This window comes from Dunckerocampus dactyliophorus, chromosome 4, assembly GCF_027744805.1.
Source record: "Dunckerocampus dactyliophorus isolate RoL2022-P2 chromosome 4, RoL_Ddac_1.1, whole genome shotgun sequence".
Lineage (NCBI taxonomy): Eukaryota > Metazoa > Chordata > Actinopteri > Syngnathiformes > Syngnathidae > Dunckerocampus > Dunckerocampus dactyliophorus.
This window is the reverse complement of record NC_072822.1, coordinates 12284585-12300814: the sequence shown is the minus strand read 5'-3', so window position 1 is coordinate 12300814 and position 16230 is coordinate 12284585. Positions and strand designations below refer to the sequence as shown.

General features: G+C 41.7%; 1 protein-coding gene across 8 annotated transcripts in view; it reads right to left on the bottom strand.

The window, feature by feature from the left end:
- The window catches only part of adgrv1 (adhesion G protein-coupled receptor V1), a 100649-nt gene extending 84599 nt beyond the window's left edge, over positions 1-16050 (bottom strand). For 6 of the 8 annotated variants that reach the window (XR_008570027.1, XM_054773172.1, XM_054773173.1 and 3 more), the window contains exons 1-4: positions 15599-16049; positions 5002-5189; positions 4359-4508; positions 340-435 (exon numbers count right to left, since the gene is read on the bottom strand). Coding sequence is in view for 5 of the 8 variants with exons in the window: in XM_054773172.1 (XP_054629147.1) it covers positions 340-435; positions 4359-4508; positions 5002-5187 (432 nt within the window). In the remaining 3 variants the exon portion in view is untranslated. Of the gene's footprint in view, positions 1-339; positions 436-4358; positions 4509-5001; positions 5190-15598 lie in introns of all 8 variants that reach the window. The other 2 variants (XR_008570029.1, XR_008570030.1) reach the window with 1 other exon arrangement.
- Between the last annotated feature and the right edge of the window lie 180 nt (positions 16051-16230).

Genomic DNA, 16230 nt, shown 5'->3' with positions numbered 1-16230 from the left:
ACCAATCAAATGTTTGGACAGACTTGTTCATGCTATAAATGAAAAGGTATCTCCAAACTTTTGATAGGTAATGTACAGTATATGGCCATTTTTGTGTTTCTATGGACATTAAAGTAAGCACAATGACGCTGACATTGACAAACATACTCAAATATTAGTAATAAGCCATACCGGAGTTGCCAAATAATCAACATGCATATCAGACCATCTGGAGGTGGTAAGAAAAATGGTTACTAAAATTCCACATCTACCATAGAAAATGCGTTTACCACCACTAATAACCACAATATGCCTAAAAGAGAATGAGGCAAGATCAAAAAACAATATAGAGTTTCTTACCGTGTTGAAGGCAATGATTCCAAAGGCGTTGTCATTGGACAGGATGGTTATAGTGGCCTTGTTGGGTGTTCCCAACGTCACGCCATTGGAGGAACTCTGCACAGCGGAGGCAATTCAAATAGTTCAAGTAGGTCACCACACCTCCTCCATCAACCCTGATGCTCACACTCAGGGAGTTCCTGCCCTTATTCCCTTGTCTTCACTTTGCTATTGTGCCACCACTGAGTGGCCATGGTGAGAGAGCGAAAAGACAGGAAGCAGTGGTCTCAGCTCACTTCATTTCTCACTCTACCTCTCGGCAGGATGCCTCTTCACTCTTGAGCTCTGTCATTTGGCACTAAGACCTGGCAAACTCAAAATCTCCTGTGCGCCTTGAGGCAGACAAAAGCTTTTTTCGCCTGTCAACTGTGAAAGGAGGGTTTTCTTGTTTTTTCTGAGCCTAATTGAAATATAAAAGGAGACACCATAGTGTTGTCTGCACCTTCTGACTTAGCAGTGTTTGATTAGCATCTGCAGGTAGTGTCTTCATGACCACCATGTCTTGTGTTTGTGGCAAAGCTATGCATAAAGGTGTGCTTAGGAGCCCTCTGTCTTCACTCCTCTATTCATGAAGCACTTTGCCCAGCTGTAATAGAGCTTTGTCGTCTCTGCTGACCTCTTGTAGTGGTCACACAATGAGGGTGTAAACACTTTAACAGAGGCAGGCCACTGTGTAAGCCAGAGGTCTGCTGAGACACATCTGAGTCTCTCCCTACAAGTACAGTGGTCACCACTGGAATCTCTACTACTGTTTCCATGTAAATAAATGAGCCATCAGTTGAGTATGTCATCTATGCACTAAACAGTGAATATATCATATCACATTCAGATTCTCAAATTTTTAGGCAAAAATATCAGAACAATATTTGGAATCCAGAATTTCTTTTGGGCCCATTAAACCATTAAAATAGCTACCTAAACAGACGGAAAATTTGTTCTGTCAAACAATGTGAATTTACATTATTAAAGAGAAGAAAAATACTACTCAAGGAAATACTTTTAAAATTAAATTCAGATTTTAAACTTTTTTATTTTAATTATTATAGTTTTATCATTCTATGTCAGATAGATCAGTACCAATTAGGCCTGTCCCGATAACAAATTTTGCTGGACAAAAATTGTCCTACAAATGAATGCAGATAAACGATATTATTGTCAAAATTATTTTCAGAACATTCATTCATTAATGTAATGATAGTATGTGGCAAAATAGCATGAGTACACTGTATCAAACGCAATAAACCTAATTTCTCAAGAGTATTTAAAGAGGACCTATTATACTAATTTTCGGGCCTTTGTATTAAGTTCTGGACTCCTATAGAGCAGCTATACACAATAACCCGCACAGAAAGCTTTCTAGATCTTCCAGACTCTGCACCTCTTCTTGCAGTGTTTCCTGCCTCCTGCCCAAACGGTCTGTGTAATTTACTCCACCCCCGGCCCTCCACCAGGTACGCCTCCCGCCGAGCCCACTCCACTGTGATTGGTCACACTGCCAAGCGCTCCCAAGGACTTCCGGACAACTGCCGAACGCCTTTTGTCCGATTACTTACACAAAATAAACACTGTAAGGACACTCATGAATTATTACTTACAGCTTCCAACAACTAAGTAATGTTGGAAATGCGTCGGACTTCAGCAACAGTTTGCCACATAGTCCAGCTTCGTATTGGCCCATGTTTACAAAACAATCCCGTGTTAAATGCCGTTGACAGATGAGCATATTTTTCTCTCGCTGGCTGGGGAATCAGCAACTCCAACCACTTCTGCCTGATGTTTGCCTCATTAGGCACACCTGAAAAAACATTTCCTGGGAGCACGGTGAACAGAGCAGAGCGAAGCAGAGCAGGGGGAGGGCAGGCCGACAGCGGGTAGGCCCATATAAGGCCATCCGGGTTGCATTGACGTCAGTGGAACTCTGTGTTAATAAAAAACTCTGTAAAACACAACGTGCAGAGCCGTCCAAAACTGCTTTCAGGTCTCACTTGCGAATGCGCAAACCTCATTATCTGATGCGTTGGCATCGTTTAACACGAGAATACAACATTGTAACAACATTTATAGGTCAGCAAAATGGAAAAGTATAATAGGTCCCCTTTAACATTGTAATTGGAATTAAATAAATTAAACAAACAAACAACATAATAAAATAAAAATAATCGGGGCCCCTTGGACAAAGAGACTGAATGACAGGAGGGTTCACTCACTCCATTCATTCCGTGATTGAACCAACACGCCCAGGTGTTGAAACAGATGTACAGAGTGAACCCTCTTGCCATCCAGCCTGTTTGACAGAGAGGAGGAAAACAAATACGAACGCACATGTCAATATACTGTATCAAGGCCAACAAAAGTATGGAGTTCATTTTTATTTATCGTACAGTTAATTGATTATCGTGACAGGCCTAGTATCATTGTTTCATTAAACTGAATTCAAATTTATATTGTATGAAAAAATCCTGGATCATGCATATAGGGTCTATTCTGAACACACACATTAATTACCAAATATGTTTTATTGTCCAATCAAGGCTAAATATGTCAATTATTGACAGGCATAATAATAAACCATTCTGTGGATGGTGGAATTGATTGTTGATTAAACATGTCTTGAAACAAAAGTTGAGACAAAACGGAGTGCACTCCTGGACTGAAACCAGCAGAGGTGCTGTTGATACAGTTTGAACTACTATAGGTTGTGGTCAAAAGAAGAACATCATGCACACTCATTGGTAATTAATTGTTACAACTGTTGTAAAAAGATCTTTATCTATGGGAGAAAAACACTTTAAGGATTATACTTTAATTTAAATACTTAAATATTTCAAAAGTAAAAATTACTTGATTAACTGAATGTTAAGTCAATAAAATGTAGTCAGAGGCCCATCCCTTTGCCACTGGCATATAGTTTTGAAATAATTCTGATTCCTTAGAATAGTTTACATTTTAATTTTAACTAAAATTACTGGTAGAATGTACCTGCTTGGGATGTATCAGTTAACAAAAACAATTTATTCAATTTAATTTCCGGACTCACTCTCTCTTTCTACCTTGATGCTTGATGTGTGAACCCACTTTCAGTGCACATTCATCCTGCAGACAGCTCTCTCGTAAACTGATAGGGTGGCATTTGGCCAAAGCTTTGTCTTCAGTGTAGTGTAAATAGATGGGCTAAGTGGGCCTCATCCTTTCTTCCCCTCTGCTTGCGGCCTAAATACAGGCATGCACCATGGGGAAATATCCAGATGTCACCTAAAGATGAATAACAATGCACTGAGGAATGTCAGTCTTTCTTTGCAAAGATGACAATCAGTGAATCGTAAGGGTCTGGGCTGAACTCATCAGTCAAACATGACAGTTAAATGCTACCCAGAACCATGGACACAGCCTCCAGGTGTAAGGCATCCGGAGCTCTCCTGAGAAGGATTTACAATGGAGCTCCACACCTTCTGTGCATTCTACTATTTTGTCACCTAAAACTGGACTACCTCAGTAGTAAAATTGTAAATTCCACCTGCAATCAAAGTACGCTTTCATCAATAATTGGGTTTCATGAAGTGGAACAAAGTACTTTTCAGAAAATACATAATGGAAAGGGCATGTCCTTCAGTGGAATAATATGAGAAAGTGCTGTAAACTTGTTGCTGTCAAAGTCAGTTTCCTTTCACAACGGTGCCTTTTAAAAAGAGAACCTCAAAGGCACTCTGGTCATGTCATCCTCCCCACCCTGTCCGACCCTTGTAAAGTCTTATGGAGAACACACATCAAAGAGCCTACAGCATTGAGCCTCAGTGGGCTTACTGTGCTTCACGCCCCCACAACCCATTGCTTAGAAGTTAGTGTTAAGGTTTAATATGAGCAGGGGCTGAATCAGAACAGCTTTGTGGAAGGGATGCTTGTAGGGTAACTGGGGCAACATCAGTACAAAAAACATTAATTTATACAGCAAACCCACACACAAGAAATAATGTGCCTTTTACCTGTAGAGTGAGGTTGAAGGTAAACTTTTCATCAGCTTCAGGCAGGTCATCGTCCTTCGTGGCAATGAAGATGGTCTTACTGGATTCGGTGGCGAGCAGAAAGGCTGCAGCAGTAATAGCCTCAAAATCGCCTGTGTCGACTCCCTCCAGCTGGAATAAATACAACAAAAATGTTTTTTTCTATTGCCAAAAATAGTCTTCTTGCTCAAAGCTGGGGAAAGATGTCTGAATGTTTGCACGTGAACATCCACAACTAATAATTTCAAGAATGTGTAACCGTTCATTCAAGAGAAATTGTGTTGAAGACATAATGTACTTCTCTACCACATTCCACTACATGGCCAGCTTGGCCACAAGCTCCCATGTGGAGCCCATGAAGCCAAAACCCGACTGAGTTTTCTGAACAGTTCCTGCTGACGGACAGGAACTTTGATGTTGCCATCACACTCTGCAAAGAACAAAAGTCCGACTAGCTAAAAATGGAATGGAAGGTCTGATAAGGTAAGGTGTGTGCAGGCAAGATACTCTGAATGTAGACAGCACTATTTTCCGACACAGTGACTTCACGGTGTTAAGAATATAGTATGTATTGAATATAGCATGTATTGATCATCACAGCAAAAACTTGTCCCACAGTACGTACCAGAACCAAGGCCGTGACATTCACAGGGTCTCCCACTCTCTCCACAACCAGGCGGACCACAGCTGTGCTACTCTCGTTGACGACAAAGTCTGTCTGCCCCGAGAACCGCAGAGTGGCTGACTCGGATGTTATGCCGGGGATGGACAGAGCCAGAACCAACCCAGCAAACTGGAGGAAAGTGGGCATTCCTACAGACAATATGCAAATAAAGAACAGGTTTGAATCACTGAAGACAAACATTCTATTCCTGTTGTAGCACAGAAGATTCGTGAGGGTGCCAACCTTTTTCCCCACATTATAGTCGCATCAGAGCCGTAATACAGCAGAAGCTCTGGCATTTATTTACCTGTGCCTTTTATACAGGAGCCCGTGACAAAGCAACCTGCAATTAAATAAATGGATGCATGACATCTATGGTGTGATGTATAAACTAGTCCGACTAGCGACAATTGCTTTCAACACAACAGGGCAGGAGAACTGAGTATCGACCATTAAATATGACACTGCTGTCCTCGCATCGTAGTATACGCTTACACACAGTGTCCCTCTTCTGATACTACGTCCACCAGTTCAACAGAAGAACAGAAAAAAGGCAGTGCGAAAGGGGCTTTTGATAATGGAAAGTGAACTGTCCAAATTTGGCTTTTGGTTAACAAACTATGAATCCTGAATATGTTTTAAAGGTCCATAATAACAGAAACTTTTAAAGAGGCAAAGATATACCATCTGATGATCAGTCGATTCAGCGGTTACATAAACAACATTTGTTATTTCCTGTATGTGTTAAACGAAATACTGCATGATAGAAATAACACGTTGTGCACAATAGATCAACCACATGTTCAAAAAACGCTGGCCAGCTGGTCATGGTGGTATAACAGCCTGGTAACATTCCATAATTCAAACAGCTGTTGTCCTCATGCTGTCATGGCTGTTAAAGCACTTGTTGTTGATGCAATTTTTCTTCACCACACACATTCAGCATGTCAGGCCAAAGTAAATCTGACCAAATCGGTAGTTTCACTTATTTAGCGCAAAGTTTCATCTTCTCTGCCAACATTCTCTTTTCTGCTCTTTAATTATCTTCTCTGCTCTCCTGCTTCCTCCAATCATCTTCACATCTTCTCCTCAAGCTCAGCGCTCTCACCAAGAATAATCCTCAAGCTGGATAGACTCACAGAGACAGTTGTCATGGTTAACACAACAAAACAACACAGCATGACCAGCGGGGTGGAGCCAGCGGAGGAGAGTGGCTACTGCGCTCAAACTACATGCCACCCTCTTTCATTCATAATCTGCACTATGTTGTCTTGGCAAGGGTATAAACACGCTCTCATCAAGAAAAAGCTCTTGATGAAAAGGTTAAAAAAGAGCATGGGCAGTTTGATGCAATGTAGTCATACTGTTTAAGCAGTTTTTAATGAGAGAATTGTTTAAATAAATTTAAGTTTAAATACCATAATAACATGTTTATTTATCAATTTGGCCTATATCTATGGATATTAATACTTGTATTTGGAAAGAGGGCTGGGAAACCTATCAAATAAAGATTTAAAGCTGTTGGGTGGTGTTGGACAGCGGGAAACACAGGATTCAGGCGTAGGGGAAGAGAAGAGAATGTGTTGCATGACAAAGAGAGGTTGTGTCCGGATAAAACCTCTAATTCATTACATTTACATTTCTGTTATTTCGTATGTCTCCTGGGGTTGTTGCAATATTGCTTCGAGATTCTTTACATACTTTTGCCATCTTGTATTGGTATTACTTTTACTGTATTTTTTTGAAAAGTTATTTTTAAGGGGATGTTCTGAGCTCAGTGCCAGGGTTTTATTGAGCAGAATAACGCTACTCATAGGTGTTACCATTGGGCAGGTCTGCATGGTTGTAGCTCAACCTCCCATAAGTTATGTCATGTTCTCTTTACACAGCAAACTATTTGATAATGAATCTACATTGCCTCTGCTAGTTATTGGTACGTACTGCACACATTTTACCTCATCATTTTCCCATAATCGAGGTAGACTTGCCTACCCATTACCATCTTCTCTTCTTCATCCTTCTTCTTAAACTCCACAACACTCACTTTGGCTCAAACAGCCTTGGTTCCCGTGAGCTTAAACTCCAAAGCCCCCAGTCCCATAACAGAGGGGTGGTGCCTTTTGGTCCCATCCATTGACCAAGAGTACAGCACGCCCTTTAAGGTGCCTAATAGAGAACAGATGCTGTGTGAATGGCACAGGTCTATTTTATAATTACCGGGGTATTTTTGTTCTGGTCTTTTCTGATGTGCCAACCATGACCCCAGGGGTTACCAGCGGACCAAGGATCTGTCTGTCAAGAAGGCAGCATGGAGCGTTTGGCGCAGACCTCTGACACTGATATAGCCGCACCACAGAGAGCTGTTACATCCATGCACACACATGCACATTTAACCAGCCGAGCTTCCACAGACACTTCATGTATCCAAAAATATATCAAGGTTTTAGTCTTGAGGCACACAGCTGGTGATTGGCAAGGGCACAAATCCATAAAATCACCCTGTCCATCATCAAAAATTCAAAGCAAATTAAATGTACTGCAGGGGCCAGAAATCTGGGACCTTGTACTCTAACCAGCCAAAAATAACACCACAACTAAAGAGAGTTCCCAGTGTGAACATTCAGATTTTATTGTCTTTATTGACTTATGCTGTGATCTCACTCAGATGACTCATTATTATCTTTAATGTTGTCACACATTATTATTACCAGGAACACACACATACATGGTGCCATGTACTGTATATGGAATATTGTCTTATCCGGGGTGCAGAATATAATGGAAGACACTTGAATACATCTTTTTAATTAAATCCTATCAAATGAAAATTGAGCTTTGCAGTTTCCTTCTTCACAAACAAAAGGGATGGGATCTGGTTTTCACCATAGCAATATCATCCAGTAACAGTGTTTTTTTTGTTTATCTATTCAATACAATAAGTTTTTTTTTCCTTTTGAGTTTTTGAGTGCCACACAAAGATGATAGCGTTGTCAAAAACAGTTCAAATGGACTGCTGTAATATGCATGCCCAGACAGCAGTCAGCAGTGCCACTGGTAAAGAAGTAATATAAGTAATGCAACTTTTATTGTGGCGGACTGGAAAATGCACTGTTTTCTGTTTTTGCAGAAAAATGGTTTCAGAGTTTGCACAACAAACATTTGAAAACAATGTTTCCCTATATAATTTGTAGATGCGCTTGTGCTTTGTGTGACTTTGCCAACTTCTTGTCTTGTAAAGTCTTGCATGTTTGGTTAATCAAAGACAAATTTCACAGACAGGTATGTAAGACTGTGAATGTGAATTAGGCCTGTCACGAGAAACGATAATTTGATTAATCGAACGCTAAAAACAGTCGATAATTATGTCGCCCTCGATAAATTACATGTGCATGTATGCGTGTGTTTCATCTGCTCGTCTCTCTGTGCCACACGGGCTGGATGACAAGAGGGTTCACTCTGCATCTGTCTGTGCGCATTTGATTTATAGTGAAATGAACAGAGAGTGGGCCCTCATCTCATTCAGCCTCTTTGTGGAGGTGGGGCTACTAATGAGTGGCTGCAGAGGGTTTAGGAGTGAGCTTCGTGAGGCAGCATACGCTAACATGAAGAAGGTGCAGAAGCGATGGGTTTTGAGGCGAATGTCACAGCCAATGGCCACAATGTGGGAACATTTCGGTTTCAAACAGAATGAACACGGTGAGCGCATGAACGCCGACGACCGACACGGACAGTTTTCTCAACTGGTAAAAAAAAACCTACCATTGTAGGTGCCTCGGGCAGCAGAGCCTTCGTCCCGACAGTCAACACTTACTGAGCGTTTGGTCGGCAAGTATAACCAAAACAGTGCAAAACGGTGCGCTCTCACAACCAGTGTCGCTGGCTACATTGCAAAAACATACGAACAGGCAACTTCTGCGTCAAGCTCTCTCACACACTATACTCGTGTACCATCTAGCGGTTCAAATGTGTTGTACACCTCTCATGACAATTAATGAAAAAATGGTCTAAAAAATGTTACAGATAAAATCGATTATCAACCATGATTTGTAGCACAATTATCGACCAGCAAAATTTGTTATTGTGACAGGTCTAATGTGAATGCTTTGTTCCTAATCAGTGACTGGGTGGCAATCAGTCCAGGGTAACCTTGCCTCCTGCTGGGATAGACTGTAGCTATACAGAAAATGGATGGATTTGATGGATAGGTCTTTTCAGCAGGCTCAGCAGGCTCAACTCTGATAAGCACAGTACGCAAACATGCTGATAATTCAGCCTGGGGTGGCTTGACCTAAGTCACCCATCAGCCCAGCAGGGTCAAGACTGTTGCATTGGATCCCTTGTACACACTGATCTATTAGATACCCCAGTCAGACATGCTGAGGAGGTGTCTGGTTGCTGGGCAGCACGGCGAGGATGCCTCTTGGGTTTCGCCTGACAGTGGCTAGTGTGTCGTAATCTTCTGCATCAATTATTCAAAGTAAGCCTTGGACTTTGTGGATGACTGTAGTTAAGTGTGACACCACATGATTCTCTGCTCAGTACTTGCCCTGTGTGTGTTTGGTGGCAAGAGTCACCATTCCACTTTTTATCTTTCAAAGTATTCCAGACTTCTCATTGAAAATGTGTTGTGACTATAATCAGTTTGTGGAGTTTTCCTTTCTCGTACTTATTTCCCACTATTTTACTACTGAAGGTTTTAAAAGTGGAAAGCGATACTCATGCTTCCCTTCTGGGAGAGGGTGTGTTTGACATTAGTCTGTAGAGTCTTAATGAAGGGCTTTCCCGTGCGTCTTCTTAGCAATGAGGCTGCCCTGGTCCTGAGACGCCCTTGCCAAACGGTTTCTGGTTACATTGGACGGGCAAACACACACAAAACGTACTCAACTGCCAAACGGGGATAAAAGCTAAAGAACAAGTCACACCAGACCTCTGCTAATTATATGAGACTTCAATGAAATCTAAGTCATCTAAATCAAAAATATACCTGAAAAATCTGAACTCTAAATCTTAAACTGTGTTTTCCAGTTCTTGTCTTAAAACTCCAAAGTCTCCTCCGCTCTGTTTATTGAGTTGTTTTACGTTTAAGCTGCACATATACGCTATCACCCCAGTGTGTGTCGAGTCTTACCCCAGAAACCACCCACAGACGGCGTGGCCACGGCTTGCATAGCAGGTCAACTCACAAGCCCATAATTGCACTTTGGATGTAGTTTTTCCTCTCTGGTATTTTTAGATCAGTCGATGTTCTCACCATATAGAGGAGGAATTAAAAGACTTAAGAAACAATTAGAGCTAAATCGTCAAATCTGCCAAATGTTTCACATTACCCATTGGTCTTATTTTAGAGACTTGTACCCCTGTAAAAAAAACTTGTGTTTATTTTTAAGGGGGGAAAAATTGACAGCCTACCATTAGTCCAGCAAAAAAGCAGGAGGAAATAACGATGGCAATGTGCGATGAATCACACTCAAATTATGCCAAAAGCTTGAATGGATATGCTGCTAAAGAACAAAAATGCATGAGGTCAGCACCCAGGCTATTGTCAGAGGATACTTCACACTGGCCTTTCTCTCCTCCAGGGGCAAGAGTATGTCAATCAAATGTGCATTTTACTGTGAAAGAAAAAACAGAGGGGAGAGTTTTCCTGAGGTATTGTTCATGCAGCTGTGGAACGCTGCTCTTAAGTTCCACTAAGTGCATCTCACATGCCTCTAAATAAAAGCAAGAATGTTTTCTCCTACTAAAGCAACAGCGAGTAGGACGGGATGTATAATAGGGAAAGTGGTTCCAATCGAGGAGGAACCAAGGCGTATAAAACATTTTTTGCACATACGCTGAATGGTTAGCTTGTATGACACATGGTGATCGCGGCAGACAGAAAGAAACTTTGAGGGGATTAATCAAGGTTGTGCTCTCCACAGTCTTGCAAACCAAAGGGTCAATTTGAAATGGGTATTACTTCATTGCATGTAACCGCTTGGGCCTGGATGAAATGCTAATTGCATTTCAAAAGACCTCTCAAAAGAGAGAGACCACGCAGAACAGAGGCTGTATTTTCATTGAGAAGAAGCAGGACTTCACGTTTCATTGAACAGCGCACAATTTTAAGTAGCACGCTTTTTGTTCTTTCGTGCTACTTTTGAGGTTTTGTAAGCATTACTAACATGGCCACAGTTCTCTTTTCTTTTGTTTCTACAACTTTTGGCAAGCAGACTTCCACTCCAGAAGAATCAAAACCATGCTATTCAGAATGGTCTTTTTTCTCCTCTCAATTGTAAACAAGGACACGGCTGCACACACATTCCCAGTACAGTAGGTGTCGAGGAGCCCCATTCAAGAACTCCAGAGTGCCAGATGGTAGCACCGAGGCTGGTCGTTCCCTTAGATATTGATTATAAAAGAACAATGTTGTTTATTTAATCTCAGTTAGTAACCTGCCTCAAGGACTCTGGTCCAATCAATCACTCAACCATGGGACTGTAGTATTTCCTCAAAGAGCGGTCAACAAAGTAAGGCATTCATTTGAAAGGAGACCTTTTACTATACAAATGCTTGATTATATGCTTGAGCTATACACCTTGTTACCAAGTGGGACCACCAACACATTTTTTGTCTGTACGGAAAAAAGGATGGTCTGTTTGAGGTGAAGCGTTTCATTGCGGCATTGCAACTTTCAGGGCAATACAGTACAGCCTAATTATCTTGCCTCATTGGCCATGCCATCTATTAAATCCAAAGCATTCTATTCTCATCCTGCACCCCTGCAGTGCTTCACATACATGTAGATGGATGAGTGCAATGTTTGTTATGATAAGGTGTTTAAATCCATCCATCTCCTGTGCCGCTTATCCTCACTAGGATCGCAAGTATACTGCAGCCTATCCCAGCTTACTTCGGGTGAGAGGCGGGGTACACCCCGGACTGGTAGGTGTTTAAATCATAAAGCTAAAATCTGCAATGACAGGCATTAAGAGAAAAAGAGTGGATGAATGCATTTATTCGAGACATATAAAACCAGTGTGTTCAAGCACCTTCATCAACTTTTGAAATTCCTCTGCCAAGACCTAATGCAGAACAATGAGGAACATCAGAGATGCAAAAGCGGCCCGGGGTGTGTGCATCCCCCCTGCAGTGACACACTGCAAAAAAAGTGCAAACACGCCACACTGAAAGGGCTATTTTGTGCAACACAAACATAATATTTTCTAAAATTTTAAAGCGCATTACTTAAATCTGGTCACGGAGGAAACCCATGAAGAAAATGGATGAATGGATGGGCATTACTTAAATGGCTTTTACTACATCCTACTAAATACATAGTGTCGAACCCAACAGCAGCCAAATAGTAGGGAGCCCCTGTTATATCCAGATGTTTTAGGTGTACAGAGTTAAGACAGTGAAGCCCATGCACCACGTCCAGATACTATATAATACTGTATATAAGAGGATACAGCAGTTTGTTGTATGTGTATAACCTGTATGTGTATGCCTGCTTGTTCACTTTTCTGCATTGACAGTGAAGGGATGGGAGATGTGGGTTTACAGCAGTAACCATCGTACTACAGGAACCAACTGAGTTTGGGCGGGACCACCAAAAAGACCTCAGGATTGTTGGCCATGTTTTAGGGTCTACCACTTCCCTATCCTTCTGCTCCAAGGTCAGCAACCACTAAAACTTGTCTCCTGTCAGGAAGCACAAACGATTATGGGATTTATGGAAACATGGCATCAAGATCTCATTACATAAGATTTAATACTAATTGAGATTGTGTCTGTGCCTGGTCAGTCAATCTGAAAGAAACTTTTTTTTAGGGTTTCGAGAACTCATGATCGGATTGACGTTAATTTAGAAACACTAAAGTTTTGTCAGAGTGGCACAGCATCTGTATAGCTTGTCTTTTATGTATTTTGGCTATCACCACAAGTATAAATCTGATGACTGGCTTTTGACAAAAATCAGAATCTCTGGGTTCTTTTGAATCTGCATACATTTTAAACAAGTATCTCCAGAACTATCTTTTCATGACATGCCCAGTCTCACTGATGCATACAAGTTCTGTTTTAGGACTAGGTGGATCAATCCATGAATGAACATAGATACCTGGGGCATGAATGTTAACGATGTATACACTAGTCATATTGAAGCCGTGGTGATGTATGGCGACGTCGTAGGGTGGGAGGTGGGTTTTTAACTTCCTTGAGAGTCATAAGGAATTGAATGTAATATATCAATGCTGCAAGTCAAGACAGTTTTATACAACCATGGACAGAGGGGCAGATGTCCAAGAAGCAGCCCATGTGCCAATATTGATAACTTCAAACTTGACTTCAGCTTGCAGTTGACCACATTGACAAAGCAGTCCTTATACTTGCATTAGTCCTTATAATCACATGAAATTTTTTTTCCCCCAATAACCAATGCCAATTATTAAGCATGCTGATAATGTCGTGTTCAGAGACTGTTTAGCAACCAATGAAAGATTGCTTTTTCAGCACTGCCTCAAATAATGGGCTTGAAACTTTGTCTAATTTTTGGTCTTTCCAACACATTAAGAACACAAATACAGTAGACGGTACATCTAAAGTGCTTGTGAATATGAATCAGTCAGCCTTCTTTTGCAAAAATCGGTGGTTTTGGTTTGAAGGATTGAAAGTAAACCAACATGCCTGCCCATTCCACCAAAACAAGTGGGCACATGCTGATAGCTCCCAGTGGAGTGTAGTCGAGGTAAAACTGAGACATTTAACTATTAAGGGTGCAGTGTATACATTTATGAACCTATATTTAAAGGTACAGTCATTGGTGGGTAGTGATTCACTTGGTTGACTTTGTGCAATTGGCATGAGCTCAATACCCCCAGTGCGTTCTTCATAACTGACAGTTAGATTGAAAACAATAGCACAACAACAGCAAAAAAATGTTCTGTGCACTTGTTTTTTAAATGAAGAGCACTGAGACACACACTGAGAGAACTACATTATACTGTACACACATCACTTTGCATTAATGCAGCTGTGTTGTAGCATCTATTTCTCTAATGAGCCTTTAAAATACACTCTCATATAAATCTGTTGCTATTGTAAAACTTGACATTTATTGAGTGGCAGTGTTCTCGTCCAAATAGCGCATGTATACACCTGGAAGTGTTGCTTTCAAGGTGTGACAAACAATGGCAAACCACTTGTGTTTCAATGTCCAGTGAGGAAAAACACAGTGGCATAATCCAAATAGTTCCCATTCATTGAAACGTCATTCATTACAAAAACGATTCCCACTGGACAGACACAAGGTGTCGAAAAGCATCTAAAGCTTTGTGTTCATTCCCCTCTATCGCCACACACTGGGAATGCTATCCCTCTTTCCCTCTCTCCGGTAATCATTAATCTCACCCTGTCTCCTATATGCAACCCTTCAGGCCCTCTCATCAATGAGCAGCCCCCGTTTACGGCACTGTCCCCCTTTTGTGTCACTTGCCCATTAGGAGGCTGAGACAGAAGGAGGGAGAAAGCAGGCAGTAAAACAGTTTCCTCCCCGTGAATCACATTCGGGCCCTCACACAGGCCACTGAGGGCTGACCCCTGCCAGGCAATGACATAAACAGTGACAAACAAACGCCTGAGAGGATCTCAGGGGTTGTACATCAACAAGAATGGACCGACGTGAGATCATGGACACTAGTATTAATCAAAGTGTGCAAATTTCATGTCAGGTTTAGCTGCTTCTTTTTGGGAAACAAAGGCTGTGATGCTTCATTTTGTACCAAGGCGGTGGAGTGAGAAGCAGGTGTAAGTGCTGAATGGGTACAGAAGCTGCTCCCTCCCTTCCTCCCCGGTGCAAGATGGGATTAAACTGTGCTGAGACTCCACTGAGGAGGCAACAAAAGAGATTTGTGAGAGAAGATGACATCATGTCACAACAATTACACGTTCTGGACACGTGCAATTACTCAACTGGTGTAAATCATGCGCCTTGATAAAGGTGTAAAATATTGCAGACCGCATCCAAATGGGATAATTCACTTCACAAGTGTGCCAAGATTACTTATAGCAGTCCTATAAATTGGTCAAGGGGGGACTTTTTTTATGAGTGTCCCCCTCCAAGCTCTCTCCCCTTGTGTGTGGATCCTTGTTTGATTTCCGTGGGCGAGAAAATGCCCACACAAAGAGTAGCAATCACACTGGAGATCCTGCATGTAACCATGGAAGCGTTTGTCTCTGTCGTCAATGGGCTAGCCGGCCATTCATTTGGTGATCGCCCTGAATCAATATTTAGGCTTTTCAGTTTTATTAGCGAGGAGGGCAGGGTGAGAAAGAAAATTAGCACCGTGTCATTTATAATCGTTTTCTTATAGTGTTACGTCTGCTTGAGCTGTCTGGCTTAATTGATGAGGAGACATTTGTTTACGGTAACCATCCCTGGCTATTTTAAAAATATAGTAATAATAGTAATAGCTATTATATATGTTCGTTTTATAATAATAATAGTTATTATTGTTATTGGTATTATTATCACAACTTTTTTTATATTAGAAAGAAATACAACACAATGCCATTTTACCTTTACACCTTGCCTGCCCAGTCCAAGTCCAAGAGAAATTACTGTGATATCCTTGAGTTTGAGGATAACATGGATGATGCTCCTTCTCCCCTCTGATGGTGTTTAAAAGTCGGCTCTTCCTTCAGACGGGGCAGTAGTTGGATCCGAGGTAACAACATGAGCTGGAGCGCGTATTCCATCCAACTAACTAACGGGACCCTAGCCGGTCAGAAAAAAAAGTAGCGGATCGGCCCCAGGCTTGCCCTCTCTCTCTCTCTCTCTCTCTCCCTCTCGCTCGCTCCGCTCTCTCTCTCTCTCTCTCTATGCGGGCCATTTGAGAACCACAATGGCTGTGCACATTCATAAGCACACGCACACGCACGCTGACCTGGTGGAAAGATTAGCTAGCTGTTGCGCAGTGGCTGAAGCTAATGAGACTGCGTTGTTAATCCCCACTTTGTCTCCGAAAAGGGGGGTTCTCTTTGGCGGCCGACGGCGCCACCGTGTGAGCCGAAAGGGTAGCACAGGACTCGTCATTGCTCAATTAATTCCGCTTACATTTGTGGAAATGTTAAAAAGCACGGAAGAAAGCAAACTGTCGCCATAGTTGTCCTAACCCAGGTGACGAGATAGTATAACATTTATTTGTCCCT